Below are 22,681 nucleotides of genomic sequence, written 5' to 3' on the forward strand. Positions count from 1 at the left end.
ACTCGACGACGGATAGCAGATCTCCACAAACCAATGGGTGACGTCACACATGCTCTGTCCATTAATATTAACAGTCTATGGTAAAGACTAAATTTCCTGTTCCACCACCACACCCTTTTTCCTCAATCGTTTTTTCACTTCCAAGGCAAATGTTGCTTCATTTGCCATATGCAGGTAAAATGGAAAGCCACTCAAAACAACTTAAAATGAGCGCCACTCTGACATTATCCTCCCTAAAATTAAAATATTGCTAATTGAGAGATGGTGCTCTCTGGAAATGATGATGGAGATGCTCAAAGATGACGACTTCGATGATTTCAGATATATGCAGCTTTATTCAATCACCTATCACTAATCTTATTCTCTGCTGATAATTATCTCTGCCATTTGTCTGCAAGATTGTCACTTATGTCACCATGACATGTGCACACAAGTTGTCTTCCTGTTGGAGTTGAGATTACAGTACCTTCTGACTGTTTGACTAGAGCTGGTCTCAGAACACCTTGTTGGGGTGGGTTGTTAGGGTTTCTTAGCCTGCACCCCTACTCGGAAAAAGGGTTCATTTTACCATTTTTTTTTTTTTTAGCCAAACTGGTCCTAGATTTTAATCAAAGCAAAAGTACACAAATATAAAAAAAATATTCTACATTTGCTTCACTACAATGCACCTACATGTAACTAGCACATCATTTAATCATCATCGTTTGTTTTGCAGGTGGATCGAAATACAGACAAACAAAGAGAAAGTCTGATCACATGTAGGACAAAGGGACATAGGGAAACGGAGGCCGAAAGATCCAGAGTGTGTGTTTGAGTAGGTTTCAGAGAAAGGCTGACAGCAGCAGAAGGCGACAAGAAAGCAAAAAACACACAGTATGCGTGTGTTGTGAAAGGAGTTTTACCAGCCAGCTGCTCTCAGTTTTGGTTGAATTAAGTTTTCACTGCAGGGAGCCTCTCTGCTCAACTGAGAAACACTCAGTGTCAGTGTCTGACGCTGAGTGACAGGCTTTAATATTCTGTTTGTAGAGTCTTTTACCAACTCCTACATTAGGCCAATGAGGTGGGACCGGGGAAGAACTTTCCCCGACACGTGTTCTGGGTGCCAATAATCAATGTCCACAATCTGTCTGCATTTCGGTCACGGGCCTGCTCACCGTAGCACACGCAATACAGTCCTTTTCATTGAGTTTCTGGTTCAGTTCCATTCATTTTCTTTTGTACACAAATCAATCCGAATGACACGCCAACCTGACACGACACAACACGACACGGTGAAAAGCTGAATGCTTTTCCCCCTAGCCACACACCTGTGTATCCCTGGCTGTTAATTACTTATATGCCTTCCCAAAGGCAATGCTCCACCCAGTGCTCAAACATTAAACTGCAGATTAATTAGCATCACCAACGTGGTATATAAACAAAACAAAACAAAGTTGTATAATGGCTCCAACACTGTTGATAGGATTATTTATATGGCATTTATGCCTGCTTTAACTTTAGACACTGCAGAAAAAAACAGACTGAGGTTAACTCTAAAAAGGCAAATGGATTTTAAGTTATTTTGGAAATCTAATACCGAAGAGTGGATCTAGGACAAATTTTGTGGAGGACCATTTCAATATTTCTATTCATCGGGTCAAAATTAGGGTTAACTGAGAGCAGTTTCTGGTGCTGGGAAGATGTAAGCTTCAGGGCCCTATCTTGCACCCTGCGCAGCGCAAAACCTGATGCAAGTGTCTTTGCTAGTTTAAGACCGACGCAGTTGTCAATTTCCCATCCAGCGCCCGCGTCGTTTAAATAGCAAATGCACCTGCGCCCGTCTTTGCGCCCATGGGCCTGCTGGTCTTACAGGGAGGTGTGTTCGGGTGAATTCTTGGTGTATTGCTATCTTGAGGCAGTGGGAAGTGATCGCGCCATTGACCAACAAAAACCTGGTCTAAAGTCAATAACGCAGCATTTCATTGTTATTTTAACAGCAAATTAGTAAAATGCGCCTAGGCTTATGCACAGCACACACACACACACACACACACACACACACACGCACGCACGCACGCACGCACGCACACACACACACACACACACACACACACACACACACACACACAGGGACACACACACAGGGACACACACACACAGGGACACACACACACACACACACACACACACAAACATGCAAAAGATTACAAATAAAAATATTACGGTGCAAATCCTCCATCATAATAGCAATGCTCCAAGGTCCAAACGCGCCTGGCTTTTAAAGGGAATGGGAGATGACACTCTGATTGGTTTATTGCATGTTACACTCAACAACACACCTATGATTAATGAAGACACTAAGTACAACCCTTTTGAACCATGCGCCTGGCGCACGGACCCTTTTTTCCGCCGTCAAACTAGCAAAAGTGGATTTGGACACGATCTAAAACGCACCTGCGCCAGGCGCTTCATGCCGTGCGCTTCGATCGTTAAAACAGGGCCCTTAGAGTGAGTGATAGAGTGGTTTGTCACCAGTTGGAATCCCAGGAAAGAACAGAACAATCCCGACTTCTTAGTGGTTTAACTTGGCAGAAATTCATAACCTGACAACTCTGACCAATACAACGTTGTTGTTGTTGTCAGATTTTGAGAAAGACAGCAAATAGTGGGGTGAACCGAACTTTGTGTAATGTGGCTTCCATGTAGATTGAAAAGTTTGGTTTTGTATTTACTAAGAAAGGTAATCTGTTTCCCCAGTTTCCCACTGCTTCACTGTTCTCTACTTGAGCTCTTGAGAAGCTGCAGATTTTCATCTAACAGGAGGCAGCAACAGCTTGGTGCTGTTTTCTGCAGCAGCAAAGAGACTGTGTTTCTGTCTTGATTACAATTCAAGTCAAACTGATAGCTTTAGTTTGATGGTTACACTGTTATTTCTCAGTGGGCAGTATTATATAAACTGGATGACAACCTAACTGCTTTACTGTCAGAAACAAATCTACAGCATCAAGTACAGAAGTATGTCAATACAACTTAAGTAAGTATGAATTACCCACTGGTTTTGGAACAACTATGGGTTGGTGTGTATCTTATTTTGGTAGTCTGTTTCTGTTCTGTATTTTGCTTAGTTTCCTGTTTTATTTTGATAATCTGTTCTCTGTCTTGTCTAGTTTTACTCTCTGTTATCCCGCCCTTGTGATTGCCCTAATGTGTTTCACCTGTTTCCCAGCCTTGTGTCACCTGTCTTGTGTTTCCTCGTTACCCTGTGTATTTATGGCGCGTTCATGCCACCTCGGAATAACTGGGACCGCCCCCGTGATTACGTTGTTTTTCCGACTACCAGTGTTCACATGGTTAGGATTGTGTCGGGATGCGTGTTCTTCTTCTTCTGTTATATTGGCGTTTGGCATAACAACTTGTTGCATGACTGCCACCAACTGTTGGGCGTAGCCTAGAGCATCAGGTGTGTGAACACCTGGTGAAAACATGGAGGCTACAATAATTTGCTGCTGTTTTCTTATGCGAGCATACAAACAGCACATCGTCAGGTGTTTGTGTTATCTGCAGGACAACGAACAGGAAAGGACACGGATAATGTGTTTTTTTTTATACATAGCCTATTTATGAATAATTTGAAACATGTTATGTCTGTGTATGTTTCTCAGCAGAGGCATTTGTCCACAATAAACAGTTTATTGTCATTGAAATATGTTCAGTGAACCAAAGTCGCCTACATCAAACGTCAGTTGTCAACAACGCGTCACCAACTGGGAAACTCGGTTAGCAAAATCTGGCCCGAGTTTCCCACCTCTGATTCCGACAGGAAGGGATGTGAATGATGACGTTTTCACTCGGAAAAACGTTTTTTTCCGATGTCCATGAACGCACGGTTAGTCTTTGTCTTTCCTTTGTCCAGTGTCAGATCATTGTGTGTGTGTGTGTGTTTGTTTGTTGTGTTCGTTCCGGTCAGTTTGTGTGTCTTCGCTCCTGGACTTTGTCAAGCATGTCAGTTTTCCAACCGGGTTCACTCCAGGCTTCTCGTCCGTGAGTTTTTGTTTTGCCTGCTGCATTTTTGTTCTCCTTTTGTTGTATATATTTTTGTGGAAATAAATCCTCGAGCTCTACCTGCCTGCTCTCTGCATTTTGGGTCCACTATTCTATGTGAACATAACATTCTTGTCCGGTTAAACTGCATATTGAAATGTCTGCAGTGGTATATTTGACATGGTTGGATGGTCATATCTACTGAAATGAGCTGCGTAAAGACACAACATGGAGCTCTTCACAGGTCGACTCAGTTCCTAATATTCAAGACCAAATCATATTTAAATTAATTGGGTCTGGTAGGGTTTTTTTTCCCTCAGAGGACCCAAGCACACTCATGTGTCATAATCATCACAGAAGAAAAATATTTTTTGAGGCAGAAAAGGACCATGAAAAATGATACGCATTGCTACTTATTTTTGAATTGACAGTGAATCATGCTGCTGCCAGTGTTGGTGTTCTATCTCTACTTGGGTTAAATGAAATGTTGGCTTGGTCATAACTGTTGCTATTGCTATTCCGATCGGGTCCGACTGTCATCAAGTTCCTTTCAGATGAGGTCCTCTACTCTGACATTGTCTGGATGTTAAACCACCCATTCATTTTTATGGGTGGGAGCAGTTACTGCACTTCGGAACGAACTTTAAAAAACTGCCTTGGACATTACACTGAGCGTGCAGTGCCTGGTAAGACCTTATGACAAACACATCAGCCAGCTTCGTCATATCAGTTTACTGTCTGATCTTCTAGACTGGTCCTTGGTAGTTTTTGAAACTGATGCAACTAGCAACATCACGCTGCTTGTTCTCTTTGAACCCGTTACTTGCCTGATGATGGTGATGCTCTGAAGATTCACATATAAATCTAAGATGATACATGCGCCTTACAAGCATTCATTATGGTCTATGTAGCTGCCTTGTTATTGTGATTTAGTTATCAAGGTTTAATTGGGTTGTTCATACTGTTTTAGTGATCATTTGTCCACCTGTGTATATGCTGTGGGATTTTTTTACAGACAGTTCTATCAACCCTCTGCGTACTCACAGTCAACCCAGCACCAGATTGACCAGATTTGTGTAGATGATGACACTAATACTGAGATAGCAAGTGATTAAACTCTCCAGTGTGTGTGTGTGTGTGTGTGTGTGTGTGTGTGTGTGTAGCTGTTTTCAAGAAAACATAAGAATGATCCATCTGGAAGCTTGCCAGCACTGTTGACCTTGGACAGAAAGAGATGAAGAAGACAAAGACCCACACCCATCCACCCACACACGTCCCTGTTACCGACACACAACAAGAGTGACATGCAATGAAGAGGAGGATGACGAAAATGCTGACGTCTCACACACTCTCACTCACACACACACACACACACACACACACACACACACACACTTTTACTGGCAGCCACAGACCTTCATAATTAAGAAGAGCAGCAGGACGAGGAAGACACTGACATCAGGGTGCAGCCAGGCGGCAGAGAGGCCCAGACCACCCGGAGGAGGTGATCCCGAAATCTTTGTCCACGTAAAGTTGTCAAACAGGGAGTTGATACACTCCCTTGGCATCAGCTGGAGAGGGGCATAGAGGAATTAAAAGCAGAGGGAAGAAGGGATAAGGGCAGGGAATACAGAGGGAAGAGTAGGGTGTGAGTCAGGTGGACAAGAGGTGGAGTAAAAGTGAGTGGACAGAGGGCAAAGGGGAGGGGGAGGAGAAAACAGGAATGGTCAGAGACGTTGCAAAGAAGGAGAAAGAAAGAAAAAGGAAAAAAAAAGGAGGTAGAGTGGGAGAAATGGTGGAGGTAAAAAGGGAATTAGAAGAGAAATAAAAAGGGAGGAAGTCAAGAAGATAAAGATGGGAATGTGTAAAGAAAACTGGAGAAAAAAAAGGGAGAGAATGGAAAGAGAAAGGATAGGGAGAGAAAGGGAAGAAACAAGGGAGTAAAAGGGGGACAGACAGTGAAAAGCGATAGAGAGACACAGGGAGAAAGAGAGATTGGAAGAGAAGAAGAGAGAAAAGGGAAGGACAGTGTAAAGAAGAGTGGGGAGAAGAAACCATAGGAGAGCAAGAGAAGAAGGAAACATGGATGGAGGGGGGATGAAGTTCATCAAGGGAGGAAAAGAGACCAGAGGGGAAATGGATGATAAAAGGAGAAGCAAAAGGAAAAAAGGAAAGATTGAAAAAGAACAGGGGGACAAAAACGTGAAGAGAGGAAGAAAGTCAAGTGGGACAAACAGGCAGGAAGTCATCCAGAAAGCTGGAAGCAGACGGGTACGTGTGGCCGTGTCCAATGACTCATTCTCTTTAGATGACTCACGAATGACTAATTTACTCCAACCATTTTGTACATTTGCATAGACTCCTCCGAATTTTCTCACAGGGACAAATTGCAGCACATCGCGCATCTGCATAACGCCGCTGCGGGGGGAAAAACAACACCAACGTCATTTGGATTTTTCTACTTTTGCACTTCCTGCTTAAGCTAGGGTTGAATCGAGGCCCTGTAATTTATCATTTAGTGTGTGAATGGAAAGGTTGAGGATCCGCTCTGTGAAAGGCTGCTGTTGGCCTCGATGAAGCTGGATGTAATGATAGGCTTTCCTGTGCCTTTTTGAAGTGGTGGGTTCACGTCCTGTTTAGAACCCTTGTAGCTTTTAATCTCCTCTCACTGTGCTGCTGCGTCTGTCACTCTGCACTGTGCTATCAGGTTGGATTGGAAGGATTTAATTCCCCAAAAGCTATATAGACACTTTTCTAAAGTGAAATTGTTTAAATGTAGATATCACTCCATTCCCCTGCTGTGTTAAAACAATGCTTTGAGTTTGATATAGAAAGGTGCGAGACATTTCTACAATGAGGGTGTGAAGGGCATGCACTGGGGGCATGGAAAACAAACAAACAAACAAACAAACATGTTCAGGTGCTGCTGACTGACATATGCACACAGATGGATACGCGTGCATTTACAACAGTGTATAACACACACCTGCTACACACTATTAGTGTCTATTCTAGTGGTCTATTCTAAGCTTCTGTGAAACACATGATTTGCTCTTAGCTCTTGGTAGGTGAGCTGTTGATACTGTAAATGGCTCTGTCTGGCTTTCACCTTAAAACTGCTTTTGTGCGTGCACAGTAGGCTACAAGGCATGTATCCATGTATTCCATCCGTGTCGAAACACGGACACTGACATCACAGTAAGGCCTCTTATGCACATTTATAAGTTGATGGTGTACAGAATATTCAAGTATAGATTTTTGTTTGGTTTACACTTAAGCAACAGAGCTTATAGCTCATATCTTAATTGTTAACGCCCTTTATCTAACATTAGGGTTGGGTACCGTTCACTATTCTTCCGGTACGGTATCGGTACCTGGAATTCAATTCCGGTACCCAACGGTACCTTTTTTCGGTACTTTACCTCTGTAATAACAAAACATTAATTTCAGTTGTAAAAATAATTCCAAACCTATTTATCCTATTTACTTAGAACATTTTGTTATTTATTTAGAACATTTTACACGCCGCACAAAATAAAACACCTCCCTCTCCCCTCCCAAGAAACTAATCATATACGTTTCTTACACTGCACTATATCTTTTATTCTTGTATTTGTATCTTATTCTATTTTAGCCTGTTGCCTTTACTTGCCCCACAACCTCAGCCTGTCAGTCAGTCAATAGGGTATAGTGAACACAGTGGTGCCTGCCTGTCACAGAGGAAGTCTAAGGTTAACCCTACCGCGACCGCTTTTGCCTCGCCGTTATATACGCTGTCTGCGTGGAGTTTTGAAGAGCGTTACCACACTTGCTACCGCTTTAGCGGCATTGCTGTGACCAGGCACGGAGTAATGCACAGGCTTGCGTAGGCTGCAGCCTAGGGGCCCCACGTGTGCAGGGGCCCCGGATTGGCCAGACCATTTGTTATTATTATTTTAAATTTACTTGAGTGTGAACAAAAAAAGACCCTAATTGGCCCATAAGAGTCTTTTTTTTTTATATGCCACTTTCTACTTCTACTCCGCTACATTTCAGAGAAAAATATTGTACTTTTTACTCCACTACATTAATCTGACAGCTTTAGTTACTAGTTACTTTACACATTAAGATTTATGCAGACAAAACACATATAGGTATAGTTTAAACAATACAATGTTTTATAATAAATTAAACTACCCTGCAGTCCCATGTCGAAGTGTCCTTGGACAAGACACTGAACCCTGAATTGCTCCCGATGCTGCGCCATCGGAGTGTAAATGTGTGTGAATGTTTATCTGATGAGCAGGTGGCACCTTGTATGGCAGCCTCGGCCACAGTGTATGAATGTGTGTGAATGGTTATGTAAACGCGTTTTGAGTAGTCGTTAAGACTAGAAAAGCGCTATATAAATACATTACATTATGTTGTTTATATTACATTTATACCGTCTGTAATAATAATGTATACAGCAGACGTTGCAACATATGATTACAGGAATGTCTTTAGTAATATCCTACATATTTGTGAATTTGTGAATTTATGAACCAATAAAGTGTGACGTTGCAAAATACAAAAATACACAAAGCGCAAGGTTTGTAGCCCCACCGAGGGGAAAGTCCCACCACTAACCACCTGTTGTGAAACAAATTTCTCTGCAATGTCTCTCTCCGCCGTGTCATGCTGTAAATAAAGATGGATTTTGATTGGCTGTCAGTGTTTCTATCGTTCATCAAATCGCTCCGAAAGTGATCCCAATGATATCGTTCTCCACTGTTGTTGTTGTTACAGTTGTGGTGTGGACTGCGCCATCCACTTGAGTTAGAACGATTTTTAATAATTTTTATAGTGATCGTTCTTGGTGTGGACGGCCCTTTATGAGCTTCTAACACCCTTAACTGAATTCATCCTAGCACACTAATACCACTGCCAGATCGAAGTTTGCTGCTGTTTTTCCCTCAAAGGTGCACGAGGCAAATGTTCATGTTGGTAACTCCCTGTGGCACCGAGAGATCAACTTCAATACGCAAAAATCCTGTGATGTAGGGTCAGTAAAGGGAACACAGCAGGCTTGTATTTATCAAGTCTACTGGTCTGTGATGTGTCCAAAGAGATAAAAGATCTAAGAGATTGTTGGATTTTACTTTCTGGTTATGATACATCATGGCCTGTCGACAGATACTGGAAACCACAACTTTGTTCTGTGGTGTTTTAAAGCAAGTGTACTCTTACATGAATAATCTGTGAGTAGTGGTGTTTTAAAACATGTAAATTAGTTACCGCTGTTCACTTTTGTGGGGTGGCATTTGCTGCAGCTTTTTGTTCCTCAGCTCTCTGTAGCTGTCAGCATTGCATGCAGGTACAAACAGATTTACATGCCCTGTATTCGTCCTTGTTTATAACAATATATGATCTCTGACCTCTCCTGCCATGAACTGTCCAAACCCGGGGGGGAAGGTCAAGGTGGCGATGACCAGCGTTACCACAGCTGGAAAGATCAGCCGGCTGGGAGGGAAAACAGGAAAAAAGGTTCGTTAATGAAACAAACATTAGTAAATATCTCTCACAATCAAAATCCAAACAAAATTCAATTCATTAGAATAATAAATGTTCATTTTAAGTGCTCAAGTTTTAATATCCCATGCCATACCAACCTTTAGCCTATATATATATATATATATATATATATATATATATATATATTTATTAAGTAGGGCTGGCAGCATTAATCGCGATGCGATTAAGGGGCCGAGCACAATGCGTTAATTTTTTTTATTAATCGCATGCTGCCATTTATTCATTTATTTTACACTTCACTCGGCTTTGCGTCGTGCCTAACAGGCTACTATTTTGACCCTTTGCTGCACCGTTACTTATCATCGTAACACATCCTGCTGCTGCAGGCATGATGGAGAAAGACAGCAGAAAACACAATTCTGAATGGCCTTTTTTATTTTCCAAAACTCCTGGACAGCTCATTAGACAAGTTGAAAGCCATATGCACATTGTGTAAAGCCAAATTAAAATATCACCGAAGCACGTCAAGCTTGAGCTACCACCTACGAGCTAATTAACGTGACTCAGGTTGATGCTAGCGGGCTCAGGCAAAGCACTATTTTGGAGAGTGCTACTCGCCAACCTGTTGATGAAACCAAATCCCAAAAAATGACTACAGCTCTTGCGAAATGGGTGGCAACTAACTGCAGACCTGTCACGACACGAAGACTAACTATAGAAATTCAGCGATTAATTGCGATTAAAAAAAAATACTTGTTTGACAGCCCTAATATTAAGCAAATATTTAAAAAATATGAGACTCACTGTTTGGTCAGGAAGCGGGTCATGGCGTTGGGACGTCTCATGAACAGCACCACCTGTCTGTTGAGATAGACGAAGAACGCCCCCAGGAACCCACAGGAGATCCTGCACAAAGGAATAAACTTAAATTAGCCAAGTTAAGTCATCTATTCATTCGTAACACCTGCATGTTCTATGTCTCTCTCTTTCCCTGAGATAAAAGGGTGAACTAATAATTGGACTCTCCATGTTTTTAAATGCTACATTTGCATAACGTTTGGCTTATTAACATTTTCCATCTTGTCCATTAGGAAGACAGAAGACAGACAGACATACACAGACACACAGACACACACACACACACAGACACACAGACACATACACATACACACAGACACACACAGACACACACACACACACACACACACGCAGCCATATAGACTCAGTTATTGGCTCAGTTTTCTAGTCGCTCACCCAATGATGGCGAATGCCGGCAGCTCCTGAAGGTCAAAAGGGAAATCCATGCGGAAGTTTGTCCTGAACAGAGCAGTGATGGTTACTGAAAGACGAAGAAAAGGCGAAGAGGTGAAATTTACAGAATTTCAAAAATAATATTTATTTAGTCTGTAGATTAAAAATGTTGTACATGTGGCCGGGTTAGCTCAGTTGGTAGAGCAGGCGCACATATATAGAGGTTTACTCCTCGACTCCGACCTGCGGCCCTTTGCTGCATGTCGTTCCCCATCTCTCTCCCCTTTCATGTCTTCATCTGTCCTGGGGAATTAAAGGCCTAAAATGCCCCAAAAAATAATCTTAAATAAAAAAATTTAAAAAAGTTGTACATCATCTCTGTAATTTGCTAATGATTAAGTACTGATTAACTTCCTTTTGGAAGGTCATGGGGAAGTGTTGGCACAGTGAAATGAGAAAAGATCTTTCTTGGTTTGTCTGGAACTCACTTAAATTATTTATAAGACATTTTCATAACCTGAGTCAGGCATTACAATACTCCACAGCTACATGGTGGAGGAGGACACCACCTAGTGGAAATTGCATGATGTGGCTAAAGTAAATACATTAAATCAGTGTCACTAAAAAGATGTGAGCTGCTCGGTGATGATTATTGAAGTAAAGGCGCCCTCTAGTGCCTGTTTGATAAAGAGAAAGTGACACAATCTTGATCTTGAACATTTGAATGACAAAATAGCTTGATAAATACTTTTCTCCAATCCATACCTGCATCTTTGTTGAACACTGATAACACTCTGAATATGAAGGCACTAAATGTAGCAGCAAAGTATCCTCTCCAGTAGTTTCTCACAGCAAAGTATGTGGATGTTACCTCTATACTGAAGAGCACACCTGGTGAAAGGAAATAGGGAAAGAACCAGTAATTAAACAGGCAGCAACTGAAAACAATGCACTAAGCCAAAGCTAAAGACTAGTAGATGCTAACAACATATTTCCTGAAAAATTGCAAAATTCGTGAATATTTCAAGTTCCCCCAAGCCCCATTTTTTCTTATTTACATAGATATCAAATGAGTGTGAATTTTGAATGTGTGAGTGGGACACAGAACAGAAAAAGGCTGTGTACCTCCAAGTGGAGTACCAAAGCAGCAGCCCACCCCGACAGCACAGCCTACTGTCAGGATGTCCGTGTAACAGTATGGATTCTACTGATCCAGAGAGGAAGAAGAGGAGGATTGAGACGACAGAAAGACAACATATAGATGAGGAATGTCTCAAACAGTATACATTTTTTTTATAATCCCACTTAAAAGTTGCATGTAAATGAAAATGTTTCTCAACATCAGATTACCTGATAAGCTCCCGAGAAGCAGGACATGAACCTGCTGAGAACTGCAGCACAGATACTGGCGATGTGAACAAATGGGCCCTGAGTGGAGCAGATGAGCACAACATTAAATGAAATGATGTTCTATAGCAGTGCATACAGTAAGACCAAACACCACACCAAAGATGCTGTTGGTTGTTAGATTGAGTAAAAATGTATAGGGAGAGACTGGTTAATTAATCTGTGTAAAAACAATCTGGATCATCCACCTCTTTGCCTACAGGCATGCCGCTGCCCAGGGCAGCAGTCAGACCAATGACTTTAGCAACAAAGGCCTTGAGAGTTAAATACTCCTTAAGCACCACACCTCTCAGGATGGTCTTCAGCTCGGGGATGCCAGAACCTGAGACAGAAGAGGGGACAGAGGTTGTTTAGTAGGGGAAGGGGGGACAAAGAGGTTTGAATTAAAGAACAATTCAAACATTTAATGGAAAATTCCTGTTGACGCTGGTGCAACTGGACAGTACCAACTATGTAAAAAGCACACAGATGCACAATCCAATTTAAAGTACTTCCATAACCTTAAATGACTTGCTTAGATAAGCTACACCTTCCTGGTTTGTTGAGGGTTTTCTTCTGCATGAAATAGTGTCATTTCCAAACCATTTGTTCTTGATTTGCAGAGAAATGGCTTATGAGTAATCACCTCATGTGAAAAAAAGGTAGGAGATAATGTGAAAAACGTTATTTTGTATTCTTGTGAAGCTGAGATATGTAATAATGCACCTTAGACTCAGCTGGGTTTCATTCCAATCAAACGTTACAGCATCTGATTTCACTGATTTGCAGGGATGACTATTCCAGTATGTGATGTTGCATACAAAAGTACATTGTCTAATATGCATTAATAATCAGAGGCATTCTATCAGAGACTAAAGGCCCTGACACACCAAGCCGACGGCCGGGGACTAATGGCGACGACGGCCGACTGTGGCGTCGACTCTCGTCGGCCCTCGTCGCCTTTGTCTTGGCCAAACATTAGCACTGGAACACACCGCAGAGACTACAGCCAACATACGTTCTACGCCTGCGTGAGAGGAAATAACTCTCTATTAGGGCTGGGCGATATGGAGAAAATCAAATATCACGATATTTTTGACCAAATACCTCGATATCGATACAGCAGCAATATTGTAGTGTTGACTATTGGTGCTTTCACAAAATATTTACACAATGAGATTTTTGATAAATAATCATCAGTAATGTGGATATAATGATTAAGTGGGTACAGGCAAATAATAGAACAGTTACAACAGTCTGGTAAGTCCAGAAAATAACATCACCTTACTGTAATGCAGCCTTTAAAACCAGGAAAAGACAACACTTAGGCCATATTACGATATCAAAAATCTAAGACGATATCTAGTCTCATATCACGATATCGATATAATATCAATATATTGCCCAGCTCTACTCTCCATACCAGCAGGCGGCGGTAATCTATTCTAAGGGTATATCTTAAGGTTAAAATACATGTTTTTGTTGGAATAAATATGCCTACACAAGTAGTTACTGTATGTATATCTTGTTGTAGGTTTGCCATAATGTGTAAAAAGTTATTCCAATCGTTCGAACCTGTGTTTTTTAAAAGAAACATTCAAACATTATGTGTATTGAATTGATCAGATGACATGAAAAATGAAAGGAGCCTTGTGTGTGCCTGTCACAGTCACTTCTTTGATTTCCTCACTCTCATTTTCAAGCCGAACAGCCAATCAGATGAAGTGGCTGTTCAGACCAACAGCCGACGCCGATTCAACATGTTGAATCGACCGAAAAAAGGCCGACGGGACACACCGCACAAACTAGGTCGACGGTCAGCTTGGTGCGTCAGGGCCTTAAAGGCAGATGAGAACATAGCCACGAGGAGGAAGGGGGTACAGACCGATAGCTTGAGGAGCGACCAGGTGACAGAAGAGGGAGGAGAACAGGATGAAGATCAGGGGATATGAAACCCAGGCCAGGTACTGCAGGGGGATGTTCCCCCTCAGCTCCCCATAAATCCATTTATAGGCTGAAGGAGGGAAGGAGGGAGGGAGGGAGGGAGGGAGGGAGGGAAGAGAGGAGAAAGAAAGATATGGTAGAGGTGGAAAAAAAAGGAAAAACAAAAGAATGATAGATTAAAAAGATAAAGATAAGTATAAATAGCAGGGGTGTAAGATGAAGTAAGGAGAAACGGGTGAAAGAGGAAAGCAAGAGAGAGAACAGAAGACAGAAGTAGCAGACAGAAGGTAAGGAATGAGACCGGCATAAAAGTAAATTCACAGAGGAGAAAAATGCAAATATCGTTTTGCACCAGCTTTTCCTTTACTTTAATGGCTTCTGCAATGCATTATGGGATCTGTAGTCTTACCTTGCAGGCTCTTTGCACTGGCATAGTCCATTGTCCAGCTGACCAGCGCCATCGTGATGCCCAACAGAACAAGGAAGATCCAGTCCTCTCCCAACCTGGTCACAAGGAATCGCTGCACCCGTGCTATGCAGTCTGACAAAACCAAAAAACACAAAAGCTCACAAAAAAAAAAGAAATGATACGGAAATCTATTTATTTACTTACTTCTTTTAATCAGGATTGCTCACCTCTACATTTGGAGTAGGAGCGTTTCTTCTTCATAGAGGACGTGAGGTCAGCTGTTTGCTCATCTGGCTCATCAGCCTCTGCCTCCATGTTAGGCTGATGCCTGTTCCTTTGTCTGCTGTGATAGCCGTGCTGATGTCGACTGTGGCATCCATTTTGACCATGGCCACGCCGGCCATGTCGTGTCCTGCCATGGCTGCAAGGATGGTTGCCATGTTTCTTGATCTGTCTCTCTGTCAGCAGGCGTGTGGCCTCCCGTCTGCCGGAGCCTCCTTGGTTTTCTTGGTACTCCCCATAGAGCTGTCAATCATTTAAGTTAACCAATCCATTAATCAATCAGTCTAGATAAGAACAACTCACACAAATGTCCAGCATTCATTCATTAGACATGAACATGTACAGGTAGTTCCTGAGAAAGTGAGAATGTAGAGTGTGATAGTACTCTCCTTTTGGCACGCTGGCAGAGAAGATTCCATTTTAAAAATAGACAGGAGCCCGTGTTGACCCAAACAGCTCTAATGGAAGCGGAAACATGGGCTCTGCCTCTACATTTACCACCTCTGGACAGACTCCACAAAAATTGCCTAGGACATATGGGGAAGAGATCAATTCTCCTCTATCTCTCTCACTAGCACAAATATTTCTTTCAGTAGGAGATTCCCTCTTGGATTTGTTTCATCCTTTTCTTCAAACACAAGCTATCTCACACACCTTCAACATAAGCTGCAAAATATGGTATATGCTTTCTTTTTTCATGTTGATGAATTTGATACCCATAAAAATATATAGACTCTAAATATGTGCCAGCTATACTTTTGTCAGCACAGAACCTAACTTAAAGCCCATGTTGCAGGTTAACCACCACTGTTGATTAATAGGTACATAAAGCACTCAACATATGTATATCATTGTTAAAAATTTCTCCAAATAGTGTTAAAGGCCAAAGGTTTTTGTCGTTTTTGGTATTATTGGGTTTTTTAACGCAATTCGGTGATGACGTCATGTTGGGGAGACGTGCCTCAGCCTAGTACTAGAACTATGGTGACTGACTGGGATGAGGAAGAGGTGTTTTTACTGTCAGTGAATAGCACCGAGTGAAAGTCAAGGTTTTCTATCTAGTGACGGTGATCATGTCGTTATTTCAGATAAGTACCGGTAAACTAGCTAGATCTAGCAATAGAAGGCATCATGCTAGCTATGGGCTAACTTGCTAGTCAGTCCCACCTGTGAAATCCCCCGACGTTGTAAACACATTTTCGATTAGATATCTCACGTTTTGATGGTAGCCTACTAGCTCCAGTAACAACATATTTGCCTAGTGTTTATTTATTACTTGGATGGGGATGCTGTTCGGCTTTTCACAAGTTTAGACAGCTAGCTAAAGCTACGCCGACGTTTTGCTAACGTTAGTGCAACAGCGTTAGCCTAGACGGCTAGGTAAATATTACGACTGCCTTCTGAGTTTCCTATATCTGTGTCCACGTTGTCAACATAACACATGTGGCGTTAGTGCTCCTTTTGTACCATAATTGTATTGAATGAAATGTTAAGCTTTGCTCCTACGAGATGGGTGGGTTTTTGTTATGTTACACACAAAGCTAACTGGCTATAGTTAGCCTGTGCGTATGCTAGCAGAATTAGCTAACGTTTCCTCCAATATTATTATACACATAATAAAGACACATGGACTCGGTCGAGACCAAACGCCATATTTTGCAAGACCCGTGGTACAGACCGAGACCATAGACAGTGAACAGAGACGGGGCTTTCGTCTGTCGTCTCCCCAACATGACGTAATGCAATGCATTGTGGGGGAAAAGAGAATCATTGCAAACCGCTGTAAAATAGTACTACTTTTTCGTACTTTATTCCGTTTTGTGATATCCATTGTATTTGATGTTGCTGGGTAACAGTTTAAATGTTTATTACCAACAAGCAAATTGCGCAAATTCATTAGAAAATAAACCCTTGAACATGGGCTTTAAGTTATTTTCCTCATTCCCACTACTCACAATCACAACATATTTATTTATCTACACTACTGAAGCATTGTCTAATAATATATATTCTTCAGTGTTTCCCATACATTGATTTATTTGTGGCAGCCCATCACATATTAATTTTCTTTCAAATATAAAAATGGGTGAAATCTTATTTCATTGTAAAGCTGCGCAAAGCGCATTTATTTGCTTACATTCGGACCCATCTGCTTGACCACAGTAAGCCTCTGGCTTTACAGTATATCTATGGCAACAGCATTCACAGGTCCACCTGGAACTCTCAAACCTCATGCAAGTCTGTTTCTCTCCCCGCCACTGTTTTCCACAGAACGTTAGCTATGATAACAACTGACATTAGCTAACATCGGCGCTTGTTACAGCGGACCTCTGCATAACGTGCGTTAACTTTAACCAACGTGTATCTATGTCAGGGTTTTTCCTGGCTGAGAATGCGTTTTTTGGGGAGACACATATGAAGAGGGGGGTCTGGGGATCCTCCCCCCATGAAATTTTGAGTGTCAAAGATTTAATTTCCTACATTCTGACACATTTTGTAGGCACACATTTATGGTGAAAACGTCCTAATTTATTAAAAGGAAAATACTAAATTCTGGTGGCAGGTAACAATTCAAAATATAAAATATAATGGAATATAATGCAGTAAGGGAAAGGGGCTTGTGTGAATAAAGTTTAACTGCTCAGCAGAGAGACGGAGCGGCAGCTTATTCAGGGAGTCAGGTCAATGCCAATAAAGCGCTCATAACTGTGGTTTTCATGCATACTCCCACACAGCTCGCATCAGGTGTTAAAAACAACTGTTTGAAAACATGGAATTGGAGTGCTATTTAACGCGACTACGAGACGTTTTCGCAGGTTATGAAACCTCAATTTAATACTGATCAACGGCAGTGCAGCCCGCCACGCGGACAGGCAGCATTCGGAGTACTGGCAGAAGGCTGAGAATGGTCACTGCGAGAGTCCGGTACAACCTGACTATGCAAACAGCAATCCCATTAGCACTAGCTTTACAGCGGAGCATTCAGATCCAATCAATTCAGCGCCAGCTGCATATGTATATAGTGGCTATGGATAAGAGGGAGGCAAGCTGCTGGAAATCAGACGTTTTGGCGCTCGTGATTTTCCTTTGGCTCTGGCTAAAATCTCTGTGGGGGGGGGGGCACCAAAACTTTCTCTGTGCAGGCAAAACGGCAGAGAGAAACAGACTTAACATACTTGCTGTCTTTGGAGCAGCAGGGTGTGGGTCCAGAAGACGTTTTCTCCAGGTTACATGTAATCATGCCACAAATAGACTCTAATTCTGTGGGAAACACTGTTCATGGTACATCAACAACAGACAATAGAACTCCAGGAATACAACGGACAAGCTGATAAGTTGTGTCTGGTGCTGACACTTTAGACGTCCAGGCAGTAACCTTTCAACAGCTTCTAATTTAGCAGGTTCATGGACAGATGGATGGATTAACACACACACACACACACACACACACACACACACACACACGGTGATGCCAATGCTGTGTGAGCAGAGATGCCAGTCATCGCACAGTGAAACTTGAGCAGCATAATACACAATGTGCTTTAGCTGAATGCCAACACAGACTCAAACAATAGAAGCCACATATGTCTTGATTGGGTGGGCGGTGCTCATGCGTTCAATGTTAATTGCAACACACAATGTGTCTCGCTTAAATATCTTGTTGCTCAGCAAAACAAAAAAGTATTTTTAAAATAAAATGCACAAGACCCTTCAAAGAGATGTTTCATGCATTCTAAGAAGGTAGGATTCCTGACATGTCCTGAAAGCTCATGTCTCCAAGGGCCTTACGCACAAAGAGTGCACACACGTGCACTTTAAAAGGCGACATCTATCACCTTACCATAATGTAACGGCAGACAGATACATGATAAACTGTCAACATCACACCTTGAGTAACCACAACGCGCTGATTCTTCTTTAGACATTTTAGAAAGTTTCATTTACACAGAAACATCTTTCTTGGCAGCCCCTGTATAACAAACAGAAACACATACAGGCCCCTCATACTAACTAACCTCTCCACTCTACCGCTCTTGCTATCAATTAGTTGCTTTTAGAGCTGTCACTTGTACCGGAAATTAGAATTATGATCTGTAGATATATGATCTGTAAAATATATGTGGCAAAAATAAACTCAACTCACAAGGTCCACTTACTAATACTTGCACTTTCCAGTTAATGTTGTTACGTCGTATTCAGAAACAGCTTTGTTAACTAGCCAACGGACTACAAAAGCATGGCAACTACTTAGGAAGCAGCATAATACAAGGAGCCCTATAGATGAAGAAGCAATGTATTGTTTACAGTATTAACTTTGAGAATAATCAAGACTATTACGTATTTGTTTGTGTTGTTTAACCAAAATAAATCATGTAAAATGTTTCTCAGTAATACACGTTCATGCATGTCTGCTGACATATGTTATTATTAACTAGCAACTAGGGCTGCACAATATTGGAAAGAACTGACATTGCGATATAATTGCGATATAAAAAAGACAAATCTTTACAAGATGACATGAATAGCTCTACTTGAAGAAAAATAAATCATTCTCGACTACTGGGGTGATTTTCTAGGGGAGTGCATCTACATAGAAAATAAAAATGAAAAAGGAACTTCTCCTATGTGAACCATTCTTAGTTTAACTTTAATGCTTTACAAACACAAAAGCAAGTAAGCGCCGTGACTACTCTTCTGATGTGATTTTAGAGAGGGAAATTAGATAGTTAAACACTGGTTGACTCGTGCCACCATAGTATTCATATGATACTATCGATCCAGGCTAAAGTCAATGAGATTAATAATGCATGCATGTTGCTTCTTCTAAATTTCAGGTTGTGGTCGACTAGCATGCACACGTTGCCCACATGCCTCCTGTCTTAAAGGGGAAGGGTCGGCCGGTAACAATCATGAAAAAAGGAGAACGGTGAAAGTTTACTTTTCTATCAAGCGGCTATCGCACATGCACACATCACAATGTAGACGATGAAACAAAATATCGTGCAGCAACACAATTATTTCTCCAAATTCACATAAATTAAAACATCTCTATTCGAGACACCCAAGTTGCATGTTCCGAAATGCAATCAGCTGTTCACTGCTATGCAGGCCAGGACAGGACCTCCAACATGGTCACCACAGAGTATGTTATGTTGTCAGAAATCCATCCTTGCTACGCTCTCCTCTTTTACCTCATTCCACCTGCCTGTTTTCCCTCTGAAACTCTACTCTGCACTAATCACTTACCTCCTTCCATCGGTGCCCCCTACTCTCTGCCGACACTACTGAAACACTACTCTGGGTTAAATTTAGTACCGGTGTGATCCAATATTCTTCATTACACTTCCCACACCTCTCTCCCTCTCTCTCTCACCATCAGTATATCTTTCAATGCCTCATCATATTCCCCAGTTTTTCCTATGCGTCTCTCTCACTCTGTCCTTCCAGCTGTCTTTTAGTCTCTCAAGAACTTATGGAGAGGAAGTATGAACTAATGATAACGACTCCAAACAGCCAAGTTTCCCCAGTATTCTGCCAATTGACAGTTATAGTTTCCTATGCCCATCCTACACAGCGCAGACATACTAATGTATGTATCTAGTGGAGGGTCAGGTACAGCGCAAACATGTTTTTCAAAGTAAACCAAAGCAAAAACATCTTAAATTAAATGTTAAATGGTGTCAAAGTACAAGCAGTCATACAAGAATTTTGCCTACATTAAAAAGCCTCTGATCAGAGAATAAGTAAACAAGATAATGCATCTGACCAGACATTCAATGCTAACTTTATGTACTCGACAGTGTAAAAGGTGCTCTAAGCTATGTCATGCGTTTTTTAGGCTACAACATTTTTTGTCACATACAGCAAACATCTCCTCACTATCCACCAGCTGCCTGTCCCCTGAACACACTGTAAAAAAACGCAGTCTCTGTAGACAGCCCAGGCTCCACAAACCGTAAGAAAAACAAATTGTGCCAACCTGCACCACCAAACATAACAAACAGTCTTCCAGCGTTACGGCCAAATTCCGACAAGAAGGATTTGGGAGTGGGGGTTGGGGGGTTAGCGCGCGGAAGCACGGAAGGGATGGGGAGGGGACGGGATGAGGAAGGAGGGGCGAGCTAGCCTCGTTTTGTTTGAAAATACTTCGTCAACAAGAAGTGCCGTCACCCACAGGGCTCGAACACCTTTTCCAAGGTCCATTTTAAAGCTTTGTCCAGCACCTTACACCACCGTAAATTACGTACCAATACATAGTCAAAATTATTATTTAGTGTTTTTATCACATTAAAAGAGATAATGCTATAAACAGCCAAAATTGTGTTTCGTAATAGCAGAGGGATCAGATATCTTCATGGTTCATAACATAGCATGCAGTAAGACAGCTATGGAGAGGAGCACTGAGTGGGAGGATTTGAGCCAAATGGCATGCAGCTGGGTCATTCTGTGTCAAATCAGACTAAATCCAGGAAAACAGTTGCTGCACCCTCTTAGACTTTGCTCAAAGTTTATGCTACCCTTAATGTCTTTTCGCACTTTTTTCCAAATCTACGGCATGCCGTGCAAACTTGTAATGGTTCAGTCATATTGACATGTTTGTCTTCCACCCTACAAAGTTTGGGCTGCCTATGAATAATACTTTTCATTATATTAATGTCCAAATATTGCTTGTCAGATAATGTGATTTTCAGGCTGTAAAACTAAAGTAATTTCAAGGGCTGAAAATATGAAGCCATAGGATTTGAACAGAAATATTTTACAGGCCTTGGTTTTGGGACACATTATTGATATAGACATGGTTTGAACAAAATCTGAGACAGTGCAACAACAACAACAACCTGTAGTTCCATTTTAACCCAGAAGACTCTGACAGTGCACAGGCACCTGCCTGATAAATAGCCTATATTAATTGAAAAAAAATGTATTTCATTGCCAAGACATATACATTGATCTACTGGAATAGAGCAGTGTAAATATTGCATAAGGCCATCCTCAACCTTACAGTAGGCTACTTGTATGACACGATTTCTGTTCAGCAATCAACGATTGTTGTTCTGCACTGGGCTAACGTTTGCAGGTTTTAATTTGCGGGTAGTTAACGTTACATTTACTGTGATGTAACTTTGGCTATATATGTTCACTGCATATTCCACAAATGAACGTGCCATAACGGACATGCAATACTAACATTACATTTTTACACCTACTCTCAGTCACTTAGCCTGCGAATTCCTAGCTAGCAGTTACTAGCGTAAACAAATAGGCACTAACGTGTACAGTACATAGACAGTAAAAGGGTACAGTAGGCTACTTCAGTTGGCTTACTTGAAACTTACTTCATGTGACTCGAGAGCGCAGACTCGCCCATTGTGAAAAGCTGCACGTCTTTTTTGCAGACTTTACAAGAGGCTTGTGGGGTTTGTCCCCGTTTAATCCATAATTTGTACTTTTCATCTTCCAGCCAATTTTCATTGAAACGACAACTTCCCAGCAGCAAATTTTAGGAATCCCACTATGGCCACGCCAAGACCCGCCCTACGAAGCAGCTTGATTGGTTGGGGTTAGGCATTTGGATAGCCGACCTGTACAAATGGGGTTACGTTACCTTGCGTAATATCGCCTCCCGGCATGGTGCAGTAGTGGTTTCATGGGGGCGGAGTCACACCTGGCAGATCGCAGTCACATATGCAAGCGAGCAGGTTTCATTTTAGGCTCTCCCAACATTTTATTTCTCCATTTAATAAACAAACTATTCAGTTACAATTTCAAGCATTTTCAAGCATTTTATCCAAAATGTAAGCCCTTTTCAAACCTTGAAAACACAACATCAAAATTCAAGCATTTTCAAGGATTTCAAGCACCCGTAAGAACCCCTGCACCCGACATCGCTTAGAG

At 41.7% G+C, this 22,681-nt stretch overlaps 1 protein-coding gene across 3 annotated transcripts in view; it reads right to left on the reverse strand.

Annotated features, from left to right (window-relative positions):
* Positions 1-22,681, reverse strand: part of LOC116046397 (chloride channel protein 1-like) — a 51,680-nt gene that overhangs the window by 23,773 nt on the left and 5,226 nt on the right. The window contains exons 2-12 of one of the 3 annotated variants that reach the window (XM_031294751.2): positions 14,731-15,028; positions 14,504-14,635; positions 14,036-14,164; positions 12,360-12,493; positions 12,115-12,192; positions 11,890-11,968; positions 11,530-11,655; positions 10,768-10,852; positions 10,318-10,419; positions 9,417-9,501; positions 5,436-5,591 (exon numbers count right to left, since the gene is read on the reverse strand). In XM_031294751.2, coding sequence (XP_031150611.2) covers positions 5,436-5,591; positions 9,417-9,501; positions 10,318-10,419; positions 10,768-10,852; positions 11,530-11,655; positions 11,890-11,968; positions 12,115-12,192; positions 12,360-12,493; positions 14,036-14,164; positions 14,504-14,635; positions 14,731-15,028 — 1,404 coding nt within the window. The remainder of the gene's footprint in view (positions 1-5,435; positions 5,592-9,416; positions 9,502-10,317; positions 10,420-10,767; positions 10,853-11,529; positions 11,656-11,889; positions 11,969-12,114; positions 12,193-12,359; positions 12,494-14,035; positions 14,165-14,503; positions 14,636-14,730; positions 15,029-22,681) is intronic. The other 2 variants (XM_035993396.1, XM_035993397.1) reach the window with 2 other exon arrangements.

This window comes from Sander lucioperca, chromosome 16, assembly GCF_008315115.2.
Source record: "Sander lucioperca isolate FBNREF2018 chromosome 16, SLUC_FBN_1.2, whole genome shotgun sequence".
NCBI lineage: Eukaryota > Metazoa > Chordata > Actinopteri > Perciformes > Percidae > Sander > Sander lucioperca.